Source organism: Oncorhynchus keta, chromosome 3, assembly GCF_023373465.1.
Source record: "Oncorhynchus keta strain PuntledgeMale-10-30-2019 chromosome 3, Oket_V2, whole genome shotgun sequence".
Lineage (NCBI taxonomy): Eukaryota > Metazoa > Chordata > Actinopteri > Salmoniformes > Salmonidae > Oncorhynchus > Oncorhynchus keta.
Window position 1 is genome coordinate 32365193 of NC_068423.1, and position 23218 is coordinate 32388410.

At 46.7% G+C, this 23218-nt stretch overlaps 1 protein-coding gene across 2 annotated transcripts in view; it reads left to right on the top strand.

Annotated features, from left to right (window-relative positions):
* Positions 1-23218, top strand: part of eif2ak2 (eukaryotic translation initiation factor 2-alpha kinase 2) — a 41474-nt gene that overhangs the window by 4151 nt on the left and 14105 nt on the right. For both annotated transcript variants that reach the window (XM_052496586.1, XM_052496594.1), the window contains exon 2: positions 14740-14871. In XM_052496586.1, the coding sequence (XP_052352546.1) occupies positions 14759-14871 (113 nt within the window). In that variant the 5' untranslated portion in view covers positions 14740-14758. The remainder of the gene's footprint in view (positions 1-14739; positions 14872-23218) is intronic.

Consider the following 23218-nt stretch of genomic DNA (forward strand, 5'->3'; position numbering starts at 1 on the left):
CATAATGTCAGGGTATATCTGGTGGTCTGTCTCCTCATCTCTCAGCCACATAATGCCAGGGTATACCTGGTGGTCTGTCTCCTCATCACTCAGCCACATAATGTCAGGGTATACCTGGTGGTCTGTCTCCTCATCACTCAGCCACATAATGTCAGGGTATATCTGGTGGTCTGTCTCCTCATCGCTCAGCCACATAATGCCAGGGTATATCTGGTGGTCTGTCTCCTCATCACTCAGCCACATAATGCCAGGATATATCTGGTGGTCTGTCTCCTCATCACTCAGCCACATAATGCCATGGGTATATCTGGTGGTCTGTCTCCTCATCGCTCAGCCACATAATGCCAGGGTATACCTGATGGTCTGTCTCCTCATCGCTCAGCCACATAATGCCAGGGTATACCTGGTGGTCTGTCTCCTCATCGCTCAGCCACATAATACCAGGGTATATCTGGTGCTCTGTCTCCTCATCGCTCAGCCACATAATGCCAGGGTATATCTGGTGGTCTGTCTTCTCATCATTCAGCCACATAATGCCAGGATATACCTGGTGGTCTGTCTCCTCATCGCTCAGCCACATAATACCAGGGTATATCTGGTGGTCTGTCTCCTCATGACTACATAATACCAGGATATATCTGGTGGTCTGTCTCCTCATGACTCCATAATACCAGGGTATATCTGGTGCTCTGTCTCCTCATCGCTCAGCCACATAATGCCAGGGTATATCTGGTTGTCTGTCTCCTCATCACTCAGCCACATAATGCCAGGATATATCTGGTGGTCTGTCTCCTCATCACTCAGCCACATAATGTCAGGGTATACCTGGTGGTCTGTCTCCTCATCGCTGAGCCACATAATGTCAGGGTATACCTGGTGGTCTGTCTCCTCATCACTCAGCCACATAATGCCAGGGTATACCTGGTGGTCTGTCTCCTCATCGCTCAGCCACATAATGCCAGGATATACCTGGTGGTCTGTCTCCTCATCGCTCAGCCACATAATACCAGGGTATATCTGGTGGTCTGTCTCCTCATGACTACATAATACCAGGATATATCTGGTGGTCTGTCTCCTCATGACTCCATAATACCAGGGTATATCTGGTGGTCTGTCTCCTCATCGCTCAGCCACATAATACCAGGGTATATCTGGTGGTCTGTCTCCTCATGACTACATAATACCAGGATATATCTGGTGGTCTGTCTCCTCATGACTCCATAATACCAGGGTATATCTGGTGCTCTGTCTCCTCATCGCTCAGCCACATAATGCCAGGGTATATCTGGTTGTCTGTCTCCTCATCACTCAGCCACATAATGCCAGGATATATCTGGTGGTCTGTCTCCTCATCACTCAGCCACATAATGTCAGGGTATACCTGGTGGTCTGTCTCCTCATCGCTGAGCCACATAATGTCAGGGTATATCTGGTGCTCTGTCTCCTCATCACTCAGCCACATAATGTCAGGGTATACCTGGTCGTCTGTCTCCTCATCGCTCAGCCACATAATGCCAGGGTATATCTGGTGGTCTGTCTTCTCATCACTCAGATACATAATGCCAGGGTATACCTGATGGTCTGTCTCCTCATCGCTCAGCCACATAATGCCAGGGTATACCTGGTGGTCTGTCTCCTCATCGCTCAGCCACATAATACCAGGGTATATCTGGTGGTCTGTCTCCTCATGACTACATAATACCAGGATATATCTGGTGGTCTGTCTCCTCATGACTCCATAATACCAGGGTATACCTGGTGGTCTGTCTCCTCATCGCTCAGCCACATAATGCCATGGGTATATCTGGTGGTCTGTCTCCTCATCACTCAGCCACATAATGCCAGGGTATATCTGGTGGTCTGTCTCCTCATCACTCAGCCACATAATGTCAGGGTATACCTGGTGGTCTGTCTCCTCATCACTCAGCCACATAATGTCAGGGTATACCTGGTGGTCTGTCTCCTCATCGCTCAGCCACATAATGTCAGGGTATATCTGGTGGTCTGTCTCCTCATCTCTCAGCCACATAATGCCAGGGTATACCTGGTGGTCTGTCTCCTCATCACTCAGCCACATAATGTCAGGGTATACCTGGTGGTCTGTCTCCTCATCACTCAGCCACATAATGTCAGGGTATATCTGGTGGTCTGTCTCCTCATCGCTCAGCCACATAATGCCAGGGTATATCTGGTGGTCTGTCTCCTCATCACTCAGCCACATAATGCCAGGATATATCTGGTGGTCTGTCTCCTCATCACTCAGCCACATAATGCCATGGGTATATCTGGTGGTCTGTCTCCTCATCGCTCAGCCACATAATGCCAGGGTATACCTGATGGTCTGTCTCCTCATCGCTCAGCCACATAATGCCAGGGTATACCTGGTGGTCTGTCTCCTCATCGCTCAGCCACATAATACCAGGGTATATCTGGTGCTCTGTCTCCTCATCGCTCAGCCACATAATGCCAGGGTATATCTGGTGGTCTGTCTTCTCATCATTCAGCCACATAATGCCAGGATATACCTGGTGGTCTGTCTCCTCATCGCTCAGCCACATAATACCAGGGTATATCTGGTGGTCTGTCTCCTCATGACTACATAATACCAGGATATATCTGGTGGTCTGTCTCCTCATGACTCCATAATACCAGGGTATATCTGGTGCTCTGTCTCCTCATCGCTCAGCCACATAATGCCAGGGTATATCTGGTTGTCTGTCTCCTCATCACTCAGCCACATAATGCCAGGATATATCTGGTGGTCTGTCTCCTCATCACTCAGCCACATAATGTCAGGGTATACCTGGTGGTCTGTCTCCTCATCGCTGAGCCACATAATGTCAGGGTATACCTGGTGGTCTGTCTCCTCATCACTCAGCCACATAATGCCAGGGTATACCTGGTGGTCTGTCTCCTCATCGCTCAGCCACATAATGCCAGGATATACCTGGTGGTCTGTCTCCTCATCGCTCAGCCACATAATACCAGGGTATATCTGGTGGTCTGTCTCCTCATGACTACATAATACCAGGATATATCTGGTGGTCTGTCTCCTCATGACTCCATAATACCAGGGTATATCTGGTGCTCTGTCTCCTCATCGCTCAGCCACATAATGCCAGGGTATATCTGGTTGTCTGTCTCCTCATCACTCAGCCACATAATGCCAGGATATATCTGGTGGTCTGTCTCCTCATCACTCAGCCACATAATGTCAGGGTATACCTGGTGGTCTGTCTCCTCATCGCTGAGCCACAATGTCAGGGTATATCTGGTGCTCTGTCTCCTCATCACTCAGCCACATAATGTCAGGGTATACCTGGTGGTCTGTCTCCTCATCGCTCAGCCACATAATGCCAGGGTATATCTGGTGGTCTGTCTTCTCATCACTCAGATACATAATGCCAGGGTATACCTGATGGTCTGTCTCCTCATCGCTCAGCCACATAATGCCAGGGTATACCTGGTGGTCTGTCTCCTCATCGCTCAGCCACATAATACCAGGGTATATCTGGTGCTCTGTCTCCTCATCACTCAGCCACATAATGTCAGGGTATACCTGGTGGTCTGTCTCCTCATCGCTCAGCCACATAATGCCATGGGTATACCTGGTGGTCTGTCTCCTCATCGCTCAGCCACATAATACTAGGGTATATCTGGTGGTCTGTCTCCTCATGACTACATAATACCAGGGTATATCTGGTGGTCTGTCTCCTCATGACTACATAATACCAGGATATATCTGGTGGTCTGTCTCCTCATGACTCCATAATACCAGGGTATATCTGGTGGTCTGTCTCATCACTCAGCCACATAATGTCAGGGTATACCTGGTGGTCTGTCTCCTCATCGCTCAGCCACATAATGTCAGGGTATATCTGGTGGTCTGTCTCCTCATCGCTCAGCCACATAATGCCAGGGTATACCTGGTGGTCAATATCCCTGATCTGAGCTGTTTCAATACACAGAGGCAATATCCCTGATCTGACCTGTGTCAATACACAGAGGCAATATCCCTGATCTGACCTGTTTCAATACGCAGAGACAATATCCCTGATCTGACCTGTTTCAATACACAGAGGCAATATCCCTGATCTGACCTGTGTCAATACACAGAGGCAATATCCCTGATCTGACCTGTGTCAATACACAGAGACAATATCCCATCCCCCAACACTGTCAACCAAGAGTCAAGACTACATTACCCATCCCCCAACACTGTCAACCAAGAGTCAAGACTACATTACCCATCCCCCAACACTGTCAACCAAGAGTCAAGACTACATTACCCATCCCCCAACACTGTCAACCAAGAGTCAAGACTACATTACCCATCCCCCAACACTGTCAACCAAGAGTCAAGACTACATTACCCATCCCCCAACACTGTCAACCAAGAGTCAAGACTACATTACCCATCCCCCAACACTGTCAACCAAGAGTCAAGACTACATTACCCATCCTCCAACACTGTCAACCAAGAGTCAAGACTACATTACCCATCCCCCAACACTGTCAACCAAGAGTCAAGACTACATTACCCATCCCCCAACACTGTCAACCAAGAGTTAAGACTACATTACCCATCCCCCAACACTGTCAACCAAGAGTCAAGACTACATTACCCATCCCCCAACACTGTCAACCAAGAGTCAAGACTACATTACCCATCCCCCAACACTGTCAACCAAGAGCCAAGACTACATTACCCATCCCCCAACACTGTCAACCAAGAGTCAAGACTACATTACCCATCCCCCAACAATGTCATCCAAGAGTCAAGACTACATTACCCATCCCCCAACACTGTCAACCAAGAGTCAAGACTACATTACCCATCCCCGAACACTGTCAACCAAGAGTCAAGACTTAACCAATTCACCTTGGTGTTGTGCAGACTGGTTAATATTATTCTTAGCCATTTAGAATCAGGACGCCCACTCCGACAAGGTTAATTGACCCACAGTCCCATACGTTGACATGTACAGTTGAAGTCGGAAGTTTACATACACCTTTACCAAATACATTTAAACTCAGTTTTTCACAATTCCTGACATATAATTCTCATAAAAATTCCCTGTCTTAGGTCAGTTAGGATCACCACTTTATTTTTATAATTTGAAATGTCAGAATAATAGTAGAGAGAATGATTTATTTAATATCACATTCCCAGGGGTCAGAAGTTTACATACACTCAATTCATATTTGGTAGCATTGCCTTTAACTTGTTTAACTTGGGTCAAACATTTCGGGTAGCCTTCCACAGGCTTCCCATAATAGGTTGGGTGAATTTTGTCCCATTCCTCCTGACAGAGCTGATGTAACTGAGTCAGGTTTGTAGGCCTCCTTGCTCGCACGCGCTTTTTCAGTTCTGCCCACAAATATTCTATGGGATTGAGGTCAGGGTTTTGTGATGGCTACTCCAGTACATTGACTCTGTTGTCCTTAAGCCATTTTGCCACAACTTTGGAAGTATGCTTGGGGTCATTGTTCATTTGGAAGACCCATTTGCTGAGGTGCACCTGGTGCACGTGGCTGAGGTGCACCTGTGACCAGATCGGAAACTGGATTGCACAGTGGAGAAGGTACGGTGGGATTCGAAATGGTCTGTGATCTGTTTGTTAACTTACCTTTCAAAGACTTTAGAAAGGCAGGGTAGGATAGATATAGGTCTATAACAGTTTGGGTCTAGAGTGTCTCCCCCTTTGAAGAGGGGGATGACCGCGGCAGCTTTCCAATCTTTGGGGATCTCAGCTATCTGGATTTGGGTGATGGTGAAATGGGGGAGGCTTGGACAAGTTGCTGTAGTGGGTGCAGGGCTGTTGACCGGGGTAGGGGTAGCCAGGTGGAAAGCATGGCCAGCTGTAGAGAAATGCTTATTGAAATTCTCCATTATTGTGGATTTATCAGTGGTGACAGTGTTTCCTAGCCTCGGGGCAGTGGGCAGCTGGTGCTCTTATTCTACATGGACTTTACAGTGTCCCATAACTTTTTGGAGTTTGTGCTACAGGATGCACATTTCTGTTTGAAAAAGCTAGCCTTTGCTTTCCTAACAGCCTGTGTATATTGGTTCCTAACTTCCCTGATAAGCATGTGTTAAGCATGTCCCAGTTTAGGTCACCTAGCAGCACGAGCTCTGAAGATAGATGGGAGGCAATCAATTCACATATGGTGTCCAGGGCACAGCTGGGGGCAGAAGATGGTCTATAGCAAGCAGCAACGGTGAGACTTGTTTCTGGAAAGGTGTATTTTTTAAAGTAGAAGTTTAAATTGTTTTGGCACAGACCTGGATAGTAAGAGAGAACTCTGCAGGCTATCTCTGCAGTAGATTGCAACTCCGCTATGATAGTTCTATCTTGTCGGAAAATGTTATAGTTAGGGTTGGAAATTTCAGGGTTTTTGGTGGCCTTCCCAAGCCAGGATTCAGACACAGCTAGGACATCCGGGTTGGCAGAGTGTGTTAAAGCAGTGAATAAGACAAACTTAGGGAGGAGGCTTCTGATGTTAACATGCATGAAACCAAGGCTTTTACTTTTGCAAAAGTTAACAAATGAGAGCGGCTGGGGAATAGGAGTGGAGCTAGGCACTGCAGGGCCTGGATTAACCTATACATCAGAGGAGGAGTAGGATAAGGGTACAGCTAAAGGCTATAAGAACTGGTTGTCTAGTACGTTCAGGACAGAGTTAAAGGAGCAGGTTTCTGGGCGCGGTAGAATAGATACAATGCATAATGTACAGACAAAGGAATGGTGGGATGTGAATACAGTTGAGGTAAACCTAGGCATTGAGTGACAATGAGAGAGCTATTGTCTCTAGAGACATCAAATCAAATTTATTTATATAGCCCTTTGTACATCAGCTGATATCTCAAAGTGCTGTACAGAAACCCAGCCTAAAACCCTAAACAGCAAGCAATGCAGGTGTAGAAGCATCAATTAAACCAGGTGAGGTCACCACATGTGTGGGAGGTGGAACAAGAGGGTTAGCTGAGGCATGTTGAGCTGGAGGCTCTACATTGAAATAAGTGTCACGACTTCAGCCAAAGTCTAGCCATCGTCGCTCCATTTTTATTGTTCCATTTGTTTTGTCTTGTTCCCTGCACAGCTGGTTTATATTCCGTAATCACATTGTATACTGTATATATATTCCTATGTTCCCCCCCATGTCCTTGTGTGGAATTGTTTTTGTTACGTGTTTTCTGTGATGCGCCAGGCTGGTTTTCTATTATCCGAGTTGATTTTTTATTTTATTTTTATTTCACCTTTATTTAACCAGGTAGGCTAGTTGAGAACAAGTTCTCATTTGCAACTGCGACCTGGCCAAGATAAAGCATAGCAGTGTGAACAGACAACACAGAGTTACACATGGAGTAAACAATTAGCAAGTCAATAACACAGTAGAAAAAAATGGGCAGTCTATATACAATGTGTGCAAAAGGCATGAGGAGGTAGGCGAATAATACAATTTTGCAGATTAACACTGGAGTGATAAATGATCAGATGGGCATGTACAGGTAGAGATATTGGTGTGCAAAAGAGCAGAAAAGTAAATAAATAAAAACAGTATAAAAACAGTATGGGAATGAGGTATGAGCTATTTACCTATAGACTAAGTACAGCTGCAGCGATCGGTTAGCTGCTCGGATAGCTGATGTTTGAAGTTGGTGAGGGAGATAAAAGTCTCCAACTTCAGCGATTTTTGCAATTCGTTCCAGTCACAGGCAGCAGAGTACTGGAACGAAAGGTGGCCAAATGAGGTGTTGGCTTTAGGGATGATCAGTGAGATACACCTGCTGGAGCGCGTGCTACGGATGGGTGTTGCCATCGTGACCAGTGAGCTGAGATAAGGCGGAGCTTTACCTAGCATGAACTTGTAGATGACCTGGAGCCAGTGGGTCTGGCGACAAATATGTAGTGAGGGCCAGCCGACTAGAGCATACAAGTCGCAGTGGTGGGTGGTATAAGGTGCTTTAGTGACAAAACGGATGGCACTGTGATAGACTGCATCCAGTTTGCTGAGTAGAGTGTTGGAAGCCATTTTGTAGATGACATCGCCGAAGTCGAGGATCGGTAGGATAGTCAGTTTTACTAGGGTAAGCTTGGCAGCGTGAGTGAAGGAGGCTTTGTTGCGGAATAGAAAGCCGACTCTGGATTTGATTTTTGATTGGAGATGTTTGATGTGAGTCTGGAAGGAGAGTTTGCAGTCTAGCCAGACACCTAGGTACTTATAGATGTCCACATATTCAAGGTTGGAACCATCCAGGGTGGTGATGCTAGTCGGGCATGCTGGTGCAGGCAGCGATCGGTTGAAAAGCATGCATTTGGTTTTACTCGCGTTTAAGAGCAGTTGGAGGCCACGGAAGGAGTGCTGCATGGCATTGAAGCTCGTTTGGAGGTTTGATAGCACAGTGTCCAATGACGGGCCGAAAGTATATAGAATGGTGTCGTCTGCGTAGAGGTGGATCAGGGAATCGCCCGCAGCAAGAGCAACATCATTGATATATACAGAGAAAAGAGTCGGCCCGAGAATTGAACCCTGTGGCACCCCCATAGAGACTGCCAGAGGACCGGACAGCATGCCCTCTGATTTGACACACTGAACTCTGTCTGCAAAGTAATTGGTGAACCAGGCAAGGCAGTCATCCGAGAAACCGAGGCTGTTGAGTCTGCCGATAAGAATTTGGTGATTGACAGAGTCGAAAGCCTTGGCGAGGTCGATGAAGACGGCTGCACAGTACTGTCTTTTATCGATGGCGGTTATGATATCATTTAGTACCTTGAGTGTGGCTGAGGTGCACCCGTGACCGGCTCGGAAACCAGATTGCACAGCGGAGAAGGTACGGTGGGATTCGAGATGGTCAGTGACCTGTTTGTTGACTTGGCTTTCGAAGACCTTAGATAGGCAGGGCAGGATGGATATAGGTCTATAGCAGTTTGGGTCCAGGGTGTCTCCCCCTTTGAAGAGGGGATGACTGCAGCAGCTTTCCAATCCTTGGGGATCTCAGACGATATGAAAGAGAGGTTGAACAGGCTGGTAATAGGGGTTGCGACAATGGCGGCAGATAGTTTCAGAAATAGCAGGTCCAGATTGTCAAGCCCAGCTGATTTGTACGGGTCCAGGTTTTGCAGCTCTTTCAGAACATCTGCTATCTGGATTTGGGTAAAGGAGAACCTGGAGAGGCTTGGGTGAGGAACTACGGGGGGCGGAGCTGTTGGCCGAGGTTGGAGTAGCCAGGCGGAAGGCATGGCCAGCCGTTGAGAAGTGCTTATTGAAGTTTTCGATAATCATGGATTTATTGGTGGAGACCGTGTTTCCTAGCCTCAGTGCAGTGGGCAGCTGGGAGGAGGTGCTCTTGTTCTCCATGGACTTCACAGTGTCCCAGAACTTTTTGGAGTTGGAGCTACAGGATGCAAACTTCTGCCTGAAGAAGCTGGCCTTAGCTTTCCTGACTGACTGCGTGTATTGGTTCACGAAGTATGTTTTTTTGTTAAACATAAAGCTTTTGTGACAGTTTTGCGCGCTTTGCACTTTTGCCAATTGGCTTGAGGTTAGACGCTGTTGCGTCCGTCTGTTGTTTTGATCCTAAATAAAGTCTGCGCCTGTTCACAACTCTCTGCTCTCCTGCACCTGACTTCTCTACCAGTACGCACACCGCACACGCCTGACAATAAGACAATAATCACGAACCAAAACAGCAATGGACAAGGCATATTGACATTAGGGAGAGGCAGGTTTCAAAATAATTTGAAACCTGGATGTTTCATATCATATAATAAGGCATGTCTTACCTTGCTTTAAAGTAGCATATAGCCTAAATCATAGAAAAATGGAGGCTATTATTTTATAAAGAAGTCCTCACATGCGTTTTCCTTTTTCTATTGGTTTCCATTCAACTTTCTTTCATTGTCTAGCAGCCAAAGGCATTATCCTAGTCGTATTAGTCCATCTCTGTCCATGAAACTGCATTATCCTAGTCGTAGTAGTCCATCTCTGTCCATGAAACTGCATTATCCTAGTCGTAGTAGTCCATCTCTGTCCATGAAACTGCCGTGTGCATTTTAGAACTGTATCTTCCGCAAATTGCATTTTGTAACATTTTGAGGATATAGGCCTACCGTCGTCTGCACATTGCTGCTCTTAAAATGTGAAGAGATAATGGTTTATCAACATTTTAAACATTCTGATCTGTTCCATCAGCCTTATTAATTGATACGGTGTATAACCCCAGTACATGACTTTGATACGCATCATGGGGATTAAGAAGTGAGTATACGAAATGCCCAGTGAAAAATAAGTGGGTATACCCTGCACTACACTACTGGTTGTCAATGGTTTCTAATTGGAAGGGACAGGAAGTAATCCAAACGATTGCTCTGGTTATCGTTCGTCAGTCTTTTTGTGGTTATCGTTGTAGTGTGAACGCTCCTGTTCACTTGAATTAGAACGATCCAAAATATCTATATCGTTATAGTTCTCGTTCTTGGTGTGGACGACCCTGAAGTTATAGTTCTCGTTCTTGGTGTGGACGACCCTGAAGTTATAGTTCTCTTTGTTGGTGTGGACGACCCTGAAGTTATAGTTCTCGTTCTTGGTGTGGACGACCCTGAAGTTATAGTTCTCGTTCTTGGTGTGGACGACCCTGAAGTTATAGTTCTCGTTCTTGGTGTGGACGACCCTGAAGTTATAGTTCTCGTTCTTGGTGTGGACGGCCCTGAAGTTATAGTTCTCGTTCTTGGTGTGGACGACCCTGAAGTTATAGTTCTCTTTGTTGGTGTGGACGGCCCTGAAGTTATAGTTCTCGTTCTTGGTGTGGACGACCCTGAAGTTATAGTTCTCTTTGTTGGTGTGGACGGCCCTGAAGTTATAGTTCTCTTTGTTGGTGTGGACGGCCCTGAAGTTATAGTTCTCTTTGTTGGTGTGGACGACCCTGAAGTTATAGTTCTCTTTGTTGGTGTGGACGGCCCTGAAGTTATAGTTCTCTTTGTTGGTGTGGACGGCCCTGAAGTTATAGTTCTCTTTGTTGGTGTGGACGACCCTGAAGTTATAGTTCTCTTTCTTGGTGTGGACGACCCTGAAGTTATAGTTCTCTTTGTTGGTGTGGACGACCCTGAAGTTATAGTTCTCTTTGTTGGTGTGGACGACCCTGAAGTTATAGTTCTCTTTGTTGGTGTGGACGGCCCTGAAGTTATAGTTCTCTTTGTTGGTGTGGACGACCCTGAAGTTATAGTTCTCTTTGTTGGTGTGGACGGCCCTGAAGTTATAGTTCTCTTTGTTGGTGTGGACGGCCCTGAAGTTATAGTTCTCTTTGTTGGTGTGGACGGCCCTGAAGTTATAGTTCTCTTTCTTGGTGTGGACGGCCCTGAAGTTATAGTTCTCGTTCTTGGTGTGGACGACCCTGAAGTTATAGTTCTCGTTCTTGGTGTGGACGGCCCTGAAGTTATAGTTCTCTTTGTTGGTGTGGACGGTCCTGAAGTTATAGTTCTCGTTCTTGGTGTGGACGGCCCTGAAGTTATAGTTCTCTTTGTTGGTGTGGACGACCCTGAAGTTATAGTTCTCTTTGTTGGTGTGGACGACCCTGAAGTTATAGTTCTCGTTCTTGGTGTGGACGACCCTGAAGTTATAGTTCTCGTTCTTGGTGTGGACGGCCCTGAAGTTATAGTTCTCTTTGTTGGTGTGGACGACCCTGAAGTTATAGTTCTCTTTGTTGGTGTGGACGGCCCTGAAGTTATAGTTCTCGTTCTTGGTGTGGACGGCCCTGAAGTTATAGTTCTCGTTCTTGGTGTGGACGGCCCTGAAGTTATAGTTCTCTTTCTTGGTGTGGACGGCCCTGAAGTTATAGTTCCCTTTGTTGGTGTGGACGGCCCTGAAGTTATAGTTCTCTTTGTTGGTGTGGACGGCCCTGAAGTTATAGTTCTCGTTCTTGGTGTGGACGGCCCTGAAGTTATAGTTCTCGTTCTTGGTGTGGACGGCCCTGAAGTTATAGTTCTCTTTGTTGGTGTGGACGGCCCTGAAGTTATAGTTCTCGTTCTTGGTGTGGACGACCCTGAAGTTATAGTTCTCGTTCTTGGTGTGGACGACCCTGAAGTTATAGTTCTCGTTCTTGGTGTGGACGACCCTGAAGTTATAGTTCTCTTTGTTGGTGTGGACGGTCCTGAAGTTATAGTTCTCTTTGTTGGTGTGGACGACCCTGAAGTTATAGTTCCCTTTGTTGGTGTGGACGACCCTGAAGTTATAGTTCTCGTTCTTGGTGTGGACGACCCTGAAGTTATAGTTCTCTTTGTTGGTGTGGACGGCCCTGAAGTTATAGTTCTCTTTGTTGGTGTGGACGGCCCTGAAGTTATAGTTCTCGTTCTTGGTGTGGACGACCCTGAAGTTATAGTTCTCTTTGTTGGTGTGGACGGCCCTGAAGTTATAGTTCTCTTTGTTGGTGTGGACGACCCTGAAGTTATAGTTCCCTTTGTTGGTGTGGACGACCCTGAAGTTATAGTTCTCGTTCTTGGTGTGGACGGCCCTGAAGTTATAGTTCTCGTTCTTGGTGTGGACGGCCCTGAAGTTATACTTCCCTTTGTTGGTGTGGACGGTCCTGAAGTTATAGTTCTCTTTGTTGGTGTGGACGGTCCTAAAGTTATAGTTCTCGTTCTTGGTGTGGACGACCCTGAAGTTATAGTTCTCGTTCTTGGTGTGGACGACCCTGAAGTTATAGTTCCCTTTGTTGGTGTGGACGACCCTGAAGTTATAGTTCTCTTTGTTGGTGTGGACGACCCTGAAGTTATAGTTCTCTTTGTTGGTGTGGACGACCCTGAAGTTATAGTTCTCTTTGTTGGTGTGGACGACCCTGAAGTTATAGTTCCCTTTGTTGGTGTGGACGACCCTGAAGTTATAGTTCTCTTTGTTGGTGTGGACGACCCTGAAGTTATAGTTCTCGTTCTTGGTGTGGACGGCCCTGAAGTTATAGTTCTCGTTCTTGGTGTGGACGGCCCTGAAGTTATAGTTCTCGTTCTTGATGTGGACGACCGTGAAGTTATAGTTCTCGTTCTTGGTGTGGACGGCCCTGAAGTTATAGTTCTCGTTCTTGGTGTGGACGACCCTGAAGTTATAGTTCTCGTTCTTGGTGTGGACGGCCCTGAAGTTATAGTTCTCTTTGTTGGTGTGGACGGCCCTGAAGTTATAGTTCTCGTTCTTGGTGTGGACGGCCCTGAAGTTATAGTTCTCGTTCTTGGTGTGGACGGCCCTGAAGTTATAGTTCCCGTTCTTGGTGTGGACGGCCCTGAAGTTATAGTTCTCGTTCTTGGTGTGGACGGCCCTGAAGTTATAGTTCTCTTTCTTGGTGTGGACGGCCCTGAAGTTATAGTTCTCTTTGTTGGTGTGGACGGCCCTGAAGTTATAGTTCTCGTTCTTGGTGTGGACGGCCCTGAAGTTATAGTTCTCTTTGTTGGTGTGGACGACCCTGAAGTTATAGTTCTCTTTGTTGGTGTGGACGGCCCTGAAGTTATAGTTCTCTTTCTTGGTGTGGACGGCCCTGAAGTTATAGTTCTCGTTCTTGGTGTGGACGACCCTGAAGTTATAGTTCTCTTTGTTGGTGTGGACGACCCTGAAGTTATAGTTCTCGTTCTTGGTGTGGACGGCCCTGAAGTTATAGTTCTCGTTCTTGGTGTGGACGGCCCTGAAGTTATAGTTCTCTTTGTTGGTGTGGACGACCCTGAAGTTATAGTTCTCGTTCTTGGTGTGGACGGCCCTGAAGTTATAGTTCTCGTTCTTGGTGTGGACGGCCCTGAAGTTATAGTTCTCTTTGTTGGTGTGGACGACCCTGAAGTTATAGTTCTCGTTCTTGGTGTGGACGGCCCTGAAGTTATAGTTCTCTTTGTTGGTGTGGACGACCCTGAAGTTATAGTTCTCGTTCTTGGTGTGGACGGCCCTGAAGTTATAGTTCTCTTTGTTGGTGTGGACGACCCTGAAGTTATAGTTCTCGTTCTTGGTGTGGACGACCCTGAAGTTATAGTTCTCGTTCTTGGTGTGGACGACCCTGAAGTTATAGTTCTCGTTCTTGGTGTGGACGGCCCTGAAGTTATAGTTCTCTTTGTTGGTGTGGACGGCCCTGAAGTTATAGTTCTCTTTGTTGGTGTGGACGGCCCTGAAGTTATAGTTCTCTTTGTTGGTGTGGACGGCCCTGAAGTTATAGTTCTCTTTGTTGGTGTGGACGGTCCTGAAGTTATAGTTCTCGTTCTTGGTGTGGACGACCCTGAAATTATGAAAACAATATTAGCACTATGTTATGACTTTGAACATTTTTGCAGAATGTTTATTTATTGTTTGCCAATTGAACTAACCGGAAGGAGAGACCTCCATGGGTGGGCAGTGTAGCCTAGTGGTTAGAGCGTTGGACTGGTAACCGGAAGGTTGCAAGTTCAAACCTCAAATCTGTCGTTCTGCCCCTGAACAGGCAGTTAACCCACTGTTCCTAGGCTGTCATTGAAAATAAGAATTTGTTCTTAACGGACTTGCCTAGTTAAATAAAGGTAAAATAAACACTATCAGCCATGGTCGCTCTCACCTTTGATAAGGAGCTTGTGTCCTTAATAATGTTTGCATATCTATTTAATAGCTAACTTACGCGTATTGATTATGCTCACAAAACAATCCAGGCCCCAGCTTTGTTACTGTGTATCATTCATAATTTTATATAATTGTTGTCTTGATTTGATATTCCTTTGTTTTTTCTTCCCCTGCTATTTCTTACAGATTTTAAGCATTTTAAGCAATGGATTCCACAAACTATATCTCCATACTGCACGAGTATGCTCAGAGACAACGTCAGATCTCTGACATCAAGTTTGAGGAGGTTAGAACAGAAGGACCGGATCACCTGAAAACGTAAGTCTATTCAACTGGCAGAGCTGCATTGCCTTCAGAGAGTAGTCACACCTCTAGACTTGTTTTGTTACAGCCTGACATTAAAATGGATTCAATAGAGGTTGTTTATCACTTCGCCATACACAATAACCCATAAAGTAAAAAATGTAATTATGTTTTTTGAAATTTTTACAAATGAATTAAAACTGAAAAACTGAAATGTCTCTAGTCAATAAGTATTCAACTCCTTTGTTATGGTAATCCTAAATAGAACAACTTTACTTAACAAGTCACATAATAAGCTCCATGGACTGATATAATAGTGCTATAATAGTGTTTAACAATAATGTTTCATGATTACCTCATCTCTGTACCCCAAAACATACAATTATCTGTAAGGTTCCTCAGACAAGCAGTGAATTTCAAACACAGATTCAACCACAAAGACCAATAATGTTTTCCAAAAGACATTGAATAACCCTTCGAGCACGGTGAAGTTATTAATTACACTGGTGGATCAATACACCCAGTCACTACCAAGATACAGACGTCCTTCCTAACTCAGTTGCCGGAGAGGAAGGAAACTGCTCAGAGATTTCACCACGAGACCAATGGTGACTGTAAAACAGTTAAGAGTTTAATGGCTGTGATAGAAGGAAACTGAGGATGGATCAACAACATTGTAGTTACTCCACAATATTAACCTAAATGACAGAGTGAAAAGAAGGAAGTTACAGTTTTGACCTAAATCTACTTGCAAATCTATGGCAAGACCTGAAAATGGTTGTCTAGCCACAATCAACAACCAATGTGACAGAGCTTGAAGAATTTTGAAAAGAATAATGGGCAAAGTTTGCTCAATCCAGGTGTGTAACGCACTTAGAGATTTACCCAGAAAGACTTGATTAGAGCTGTAATCGCTGCTGAAGGTGATTCTAATGTATTGACTCAGGGGGTTTAATACTTATCCAATCAAGATCTGGTGTTTTATTTTTCCTACATTTTCTTTTACAAATGTTAGAACTTATACCCAGGTATAACCCCTTTCTTTTCAGTGGGTAAACGCACAAATGTTCCAAAATGCAATTTGCTGGAGAAAAAAACCTGAAAATGTCAAATGCACACCGCACATCCAAGCAGTTTCATGGACAGAGATGGAAATATCTGTTCAAAATTTAGAAAGAGGGGAGATCTAAAGATGCAACAACTATCATTGTTTGCTAATATGACTAGGATAATGCCTTTGGCTGCTAGACAATGAAAGAAAGTTGAATGGAAACCAATAGAACAGGAGAACAAATATGAGGAAGTCTTTATAAGCTGCAGGTCCCGAGTGGAAAGCTATATCCTGTGCCCAAGCTGATAGCCATTAGATTGGCCGTTAGGTTGAGGGTTAAAACCAGAAGACAGGCTGGCCTATGACCCAATGAGGTTTCCGAACGCCTTCCAGAACTGGGTCGAGAACTGAGGACCGTGATCGGAGACCATGTCGACTGGAAGTTCATGGATCCGGAAGACGTGTTGCACCATGAGCTGAGCCGTCTCCTTGACTGAAGGCAACTTAGGAAGGGGGATATATGGGCGGCTTTAGAAAACCTATCACCACCGTCAGGATCGGGGTGTTGTCATCTGACAGAGGAAGACCAGTAACAAAGTCCAGGGATATATGTGACCAGGGGCGGTGAGGAACAGGGAGCGCTTGGAGAAGGCCAACCAGAGCCTCAGTCTTACACAGTGCAGGCGGTCGACGAATGCGGAGACAAATGTGGTGGCCTTCCAGGAACCATGGACGTAACCAAAAGCATCGTCGGATGAAAGCCAGGGTCCGACGGGAGACTAGATGGCAGGTCAGTCTTTGGGAATGTGCCCATTCCAGGACCGGAGAACGGGCAGAGTCCGGGACAAACATCCGGTTAGCCGGATCCCCTATCGGGTTCTGGCTGGGAATGCTGCACCTTACAAACCAGGCTCTCTATACCCCAGACGACTGCAGCCGTTGGACAGGAAGTAGGGAGGATGGTCTCGGGGTCAGATGGAGTAGCAGCACGGCTATACAAATTTCACATTCTTGAACGCCGGGCGGTAGGAGAGAGTGAAATTGAAACGGCTGAATAACAGGGCCCAACAAACCTGCCTAGAGTTGAGGCGCTTGGAGGTGCAGAGATATTCCAGGTTCATGGTCAGTTCACAATAAGAATGGGTGTTCCGCCCCCTCCAACCAGTGGCTCCACTCCTCCAACGCCATATTGACGACAAGGAGTACTCGATTACCCACATCATAGCAGGGGTAACTAAGACTGGGTGAGAAAAGCACAGGGGTGCAGCTTTTGGTCCCGGGTAGAACGCTGGGACAGGACGGCCCCCACTCAGAGTCATCCGAGTCGTCGACCTCCACCATGAACTGACTGGACATTTCCGGATTGATTAAGGTGGGGGTTGTAGTGAATCGTGAAAGGAACCTTGGAAGCGGTGAGTGCTGAGAGGGGAAGCGAGGGTGCTGTAACCTCAGATGAAGCGGCGGTAGGAGTTAGCAAATCCCAGGAAAAGTTGCAGCTGCATTCTGGATGCGGGTTGAGGCCAATCCACCATCGCTCTCACCCTGTCTGGATCCATCTGTATATGTCCAGCAGCAATGACGTATCCTAGGAAGGAGATGGTGGAGCGATGGAATTCACACTTCTCCGCTTTAAAGAAAAGCTGGTTTTCCAGGAGACGCTGAAGGACCTGACAGACGTGGACAGATGGTCCAACTTAGTTACCTTAAGATTGTCTCACCTAGTTACCTTAAGATGGTCCCACTTAGTTACCTTAAGATGGTCCCACCTAGTTACCTTAAGATGGTCCCACTTAGTTACCTTAAGATGGTCCCACCTAGTTACCTTAAGATGGTCCCACCTAGTTACCTGAAGATGATCCCACCTAGTTACCTGAAGATGATCCCACTTAGTTACCTTACGATGGTCCCACCTAGTTACCTTAAGATGGTCCCACCTAGTTACCTTAAGATGGTCCCACCTAGTTACCTGAAGATGATCCCACCTAGTTACCTGAAGATGATCCCACTTAGTTACCTTACGATGGTCCCACCTAGTTACCTTAAGATGGTCCCACCTAGTTACCTGAAGATGGTCCCACCTAGTTACCTTAAGATGATCCCACCTAGTTACCTGAAGATGGTCCCACCTAGTTACCTGAAGATGATCCCACCTAGTTACCTGAAGATGGTCCCACCTAGTTACCTTAAGATGGTCCCACCTAGTTACCTGAAGATGATCCCACCTAGTTACCTGAAGATGATCCCACTTAGTTACCTTACGATGGTCCCACCTAGTTAACTTAAGATGGTCCCACCTAGTTGCCTTAAGATGGTCTCACCTAGTTACCTGAAGATGATCCCACGTAGTTGCCTAAAGATGGTCTCACCTAGTTAACTGAAGATGATCCCACGTAGTTGCCTTAAGATGGTCTCACCTAGTTACCTTAAGATGGTCTCACCTAGTGTCACATAGTTGCCTGAAGATGGTCCCACCTAGTTACCTTAAGATGGTCCCACCTAGTTACCTTAAGATGGTCCCACCTAGTTACCTTAAGATGGTCCCACCTAGTTACCTTAAGATGGTCCCACCTAGTTACCTTAAGATGGTCCCACCTAGTTACCTTAAGATGGTCCCACCTAGTTGCCTTAAGATGGTCCCACCTAGTTACGTTAAGATGGTCCCACCTAGTTACCTTAAGATGGTCCCACCTAGTTGCCTGAAGATGGTCCCACCTAGTTACCTGAAGATGGTCTCACCTAGTTACCTTAAGATGGTCCCACCTAGTTGCCTTAAGATGGTCCCACCTAGTTACCTTAAGATGGTCCCACCTAGTTACCTTAAGATGGTCCCACCTAGTTACCTTAAGATGGACCCACCTAGTTACCTGAAGATGGTCTCACCTAGTTACCTTAAGATGGTCCCACCTAGTTACCTTAAGATGGTCCCACCTAGTTACCTTAAGATGGTCCCACCTAGTTACCTTAAGATGGTCTCACCTAGTTACCTTAAGATGGTCCCACCTAGTTACCTGAAGATGGTCTCATCTAGTTACCTTAAGATGGTCCCACCTAGTTACCTAAAGATGATCCCACTTAGTTACCTTAAGATGGTCTCACCTAGTTACCTGAAGGTGGTCTCACCTAGTTGCCTGAAGATGGTCTCACCTCCTTAAGATGGTCCCACCTAGTTAACTGAAGATGATCCCACGTAGTTGCCTTAAGATGGTCTCACCTAGTTACCTTAAGATGGTCTCACCTAGTGTCACATAGTTGCCTGAAGATGGTCTCACCTAGTTGCCTTAAGATGGTCTCACCTAGTTACCTTAAGATGGTCCCACCTAGTTACCTTAAGATGGTCTCACCTAGTTACCTTAAGATGGTCCCACCTAGTTACCTTAAGATGGTCCCACCTAGTTGCCTTAAGATGGTCCCACCTAGTTGCCTTAAGATGGTCCCACCTAGTTACCTTAAGATGGTCCCACCTAGTTGCCTTAAGATGATCCCACCTAGTTACCTTAAGATGGTCCCACCTAGTTACCTTAAGATGGTCCCACCTAGTTGCCTTAAGATGGTCCCACCTAGTTGCCTTAAGATGGTCCCACCTAGTTACCTTAAGATGATCCCACCTAGTTACCTTAAGATGGTCCCACCTAGTTACCTTAAGATGGTCCCACCTAGTTACCTTAAGATGGTCCCACCTAGTTGCCTTAAGATGATCCCACCTAGTTACCTTAAGATGGTCCCACCTAGTTACCTTAAGATGGTCCCACCTAGTTGCCTTAAGATGATCCCACCTAGTTACCTTAAGATGGTCCCACCTAGTTACCTTAAGATGGTCCCACCTAGTTACCTTAAGATGGTCCCACCTAGTTACCTTAAGATGGTCCCACCTAGTTACCTTAAGATGGTCCCACCTAGTTACCTTAAGATGGTCCCACCTATTTACCTTAAGATGGTCCCACCTAATTACCTGTAGATGGTCCCACCTCGTTACCTGAAGATGGTCTCACCTAGTTACCTGAAGATGGTCTCACCTAGTTGCCTTAAGATGGTCCCACCTAGTTGCCTTAAGATGGTCCCACCTAGTTGCCTTAAGATGATCCCACCTAGTTACCTTAAGATGGTCCCACCTAGTTACCTTAAGATGGTCCCACCTAGTTACCTTAAGATGGTCCCACCTAGTTACCTTAAGATGGTCCCACCTAGTTACCTTAAGATGGTCCCACCTAGTTACCTTAAGATGGTCCCACCTAGTTACCTTAAGATGGTCCCACCTAGTTACCTTAAGATGGTCCCACCTAGTTACGTTAAGATGGTCCCACCTAGTTACGTTAAGATGGTCCCACCTAGTTACCTTAAGATGGTCCCACCTAGTTGCCTGAAGATGGTCCCACCTAGTTACCTGAAGATGGTCCCACCTAGTTGCCTTAAGATGGTCCCACCTAGTTACCTTAAGATGGTCCCACCTAGTTACCTTAAGATGGTCCCACCTAGTTACCTTAAGATGGACCCACCTAGTTACCTGAAGATGGTCCCACCTAGTTACCTTAAGATGGTCCCACCTAGTTACCTTAAGATGGTCCCACCTAGTTACCTTAAGATGGTCCCACCTAGTTACCTTAAGATGGTCTCACCTAGTTACCTAAAGATGATCCCACTTAGTTACCTTAAGATGGTCTCACCTAGTTACCTGAAGGTGGTCTCACCTAGTTGCCTGAAGATGGTCTCACCTCCTTAAGATGGTCCCACCTAGTTAACTGAAGATGATCCCACGTAGTTGCCTTAAGATGGTCTCACCTAGTTACCTTAAGATGGTCTCACCTAGTGTCACATAGTTGCCTGAAGATGGTCTCACCTAGTTGCCTTAAGATGGTCTCACCTAGTTACCTTAAGATGGTCCCACCTAGTTACCTTAAGATGGTCTCACATTTACATTTTACATTTAAGTCATTTAGCAGACGCTCTTATCCAGAGCGACTTACAAATTGGTGCAAACACCTATGACAACCAGTGGAACAGCCACTTGCATCTAAATCTTGTTGGGGGGGGTGAGAAGGATTACTTACCCTTACTTACCCTATCCTAGGTATTCCTTGAAGAGGTGGGGTTTCAGGTGTCTCCGGAAGGTGGTGATTGACTCCGCTGTCCTGGCGTCGTGAGGGAGTTTGTTCCACCATTGGGGGGCCAGAGCAGCGAACAGTTTTGACTGGGCTGAGCGGGAACTGTACTTCCTCAGTGGTAGGGAGGCGAGCAGGCCAGAGGTGGATGAACGCAGTGCCCTTGTTTGGGTGTAGGGCCTGATCAGAGCCTGGAGGTACTGAGGTGCCGTTCCCCTCACAGCTCCGTAGGCAAGCACCATGGTCTTGTAGCGGATGCGAGCTTCAACTGGAAGCCAGTGGAGAGAGCGGAGGAGCGGGGTGACGTGAGAGAACTTGGGAAGGTTGAACACCAGACGGGCTGCGGCGTTCTGGATGAGTTGTAGGGGTTTAATGGCACAGGCAGGGAGCCCAGCCAACAGCGAGTTGCAGTAATCAAGACGGGAGATGACAAGTGCCTGGATTAGGACCTGCGCCGCTTCCTGTGTGAGGCAGGGTCGTACTCTGCGGATGTTGTAGAGCATGAACCTACAGGAACGGGACACCGCCTTGATGTTAGTTGAGAACGACAGGGTGTTGTCCAGGATCACGCCAAGGTTCTTAGCGCTCTGGGAGGAGGACACAATGGAGTTGTCAACCGTGATGGCGAGATCATGGAACGGGCAGTCCTTCCCGGGAGGAAGAGGAGCTCCGTCTTGCTGAGGTTCAGCTTGAGGTGGTGATCCGTCATCCACACTGATATGTCTGCCAGACATGCAGAGATGCGATTCGCCACCTGGTCATCAGAAGGGGGAAAGGAGAAGATTAATTGTGTGTCGTCTGCATAGCAATGATAGGAGAGACCATGTGAGGTTATGACAGAGCCAAGTGACTTGGTGTATAGCGAGAATAAGAGAGGGCCTAGAACAGAGCCCTGGGGGACACCAGTGGTGAGAGCGCGTGGTGAGGAGACAGATTCTCGCCACGCCACCTGGTAGGAGCGACCTGTCAGGTAGGACGCAATCCAAGCGTGGGCCGCGCCGGAGATGCCCAACTCGGAGAGGGTGGAGAGGAGGATCTGATGGTTCACAGTATCGAAGGCAGCCGATAGGTCTAGAAGGATGAGAGCAGAGGAGAGAGAGTTAGCTTTAGCAGTGCGGAGCGCCTCCGTGATACAGAGAAGAGCAGTCTCAGTTGAATGACTAGTCTTGAAACCTGACTGATTTGGATCAAGAAGGTCATTCTGAGAGAGATAGCGGTAGAGCTGGCCAAGGACGGCACGCTCAAGAGTTTTGGAGAGAAAAGAGAGAAGGGATACTGGTCTGTAGTTGTTGACATCAGAGGGATCTCACCTAGTTACCTTAAGATGGTCCCACCTAGTTACCTTAAGATGGTCCCACCTAGTTGCCTTAAGATGGTCCCACCTAGTTACCTTAAGATGGTCCCACCTAGTTGCCTTAAGATGATCCCTCCTAGTTACCTTAAGATGGTCCCACCTAGTTACCTTAAGATGGTCCCACCTAGTTGCCTTAAGATGGTCCCACCTAGTTGCCTTAAGATGGTCCCACCTAGTTGCCTTAAGATGATCCCACCTAGTTACCTTAAGATGGTCCCACCTAGTTACCTTAAGATGGTCCCACCTAGTTACGTTAAGATGGTCCCACCTAGTTACCTTAAGATGGTCCCACCTAGTTACCTTAAGATGGTCCCACCTAATTACCTGTAGATGGTCCCACCTCGTTACCTTAAGATGGTCCCACCTAGTTACCTTAAGATGGTCCCACCTAGTTACCTTAAGATGGTCCCACCTAGTTACCTTAAGATGGTCCCACCTAGTTACCTTAAGATGGTCTCACATTTACATTTTACATTTAAGTCATTTAGCAGACGCTCTTATCCAGAGCGACTTACAAATTGGTGCAAACACCTATGACAACCAGTGGAACAGCCACTTGCATCTAAATCTTGTTGGGGGGGTGAGAAGGATTACTTACCCTTACTTACCCTATCCTAGGTATTCCTTGAAGAGGTGGGGTTTCAGGTGTCTCCGGAAGGTGGTGATTGACTCCGCTGTCCTGGCGTCGTGAGGGAGTTTGTTCCACCATTGGGGGCCAGAGCAGCGAACAGTTTTGACTGGGCTGAGCGGGAACTGTACTTCCTCAGTGGTAGGGAGGCGAGCAGGCCAGAGGTGGATGAACGCAGTGCCCTTGTTTGGGTGTAGGGCCTGATCAGAGCCTGGAGGTACTGAGGTGCCGTT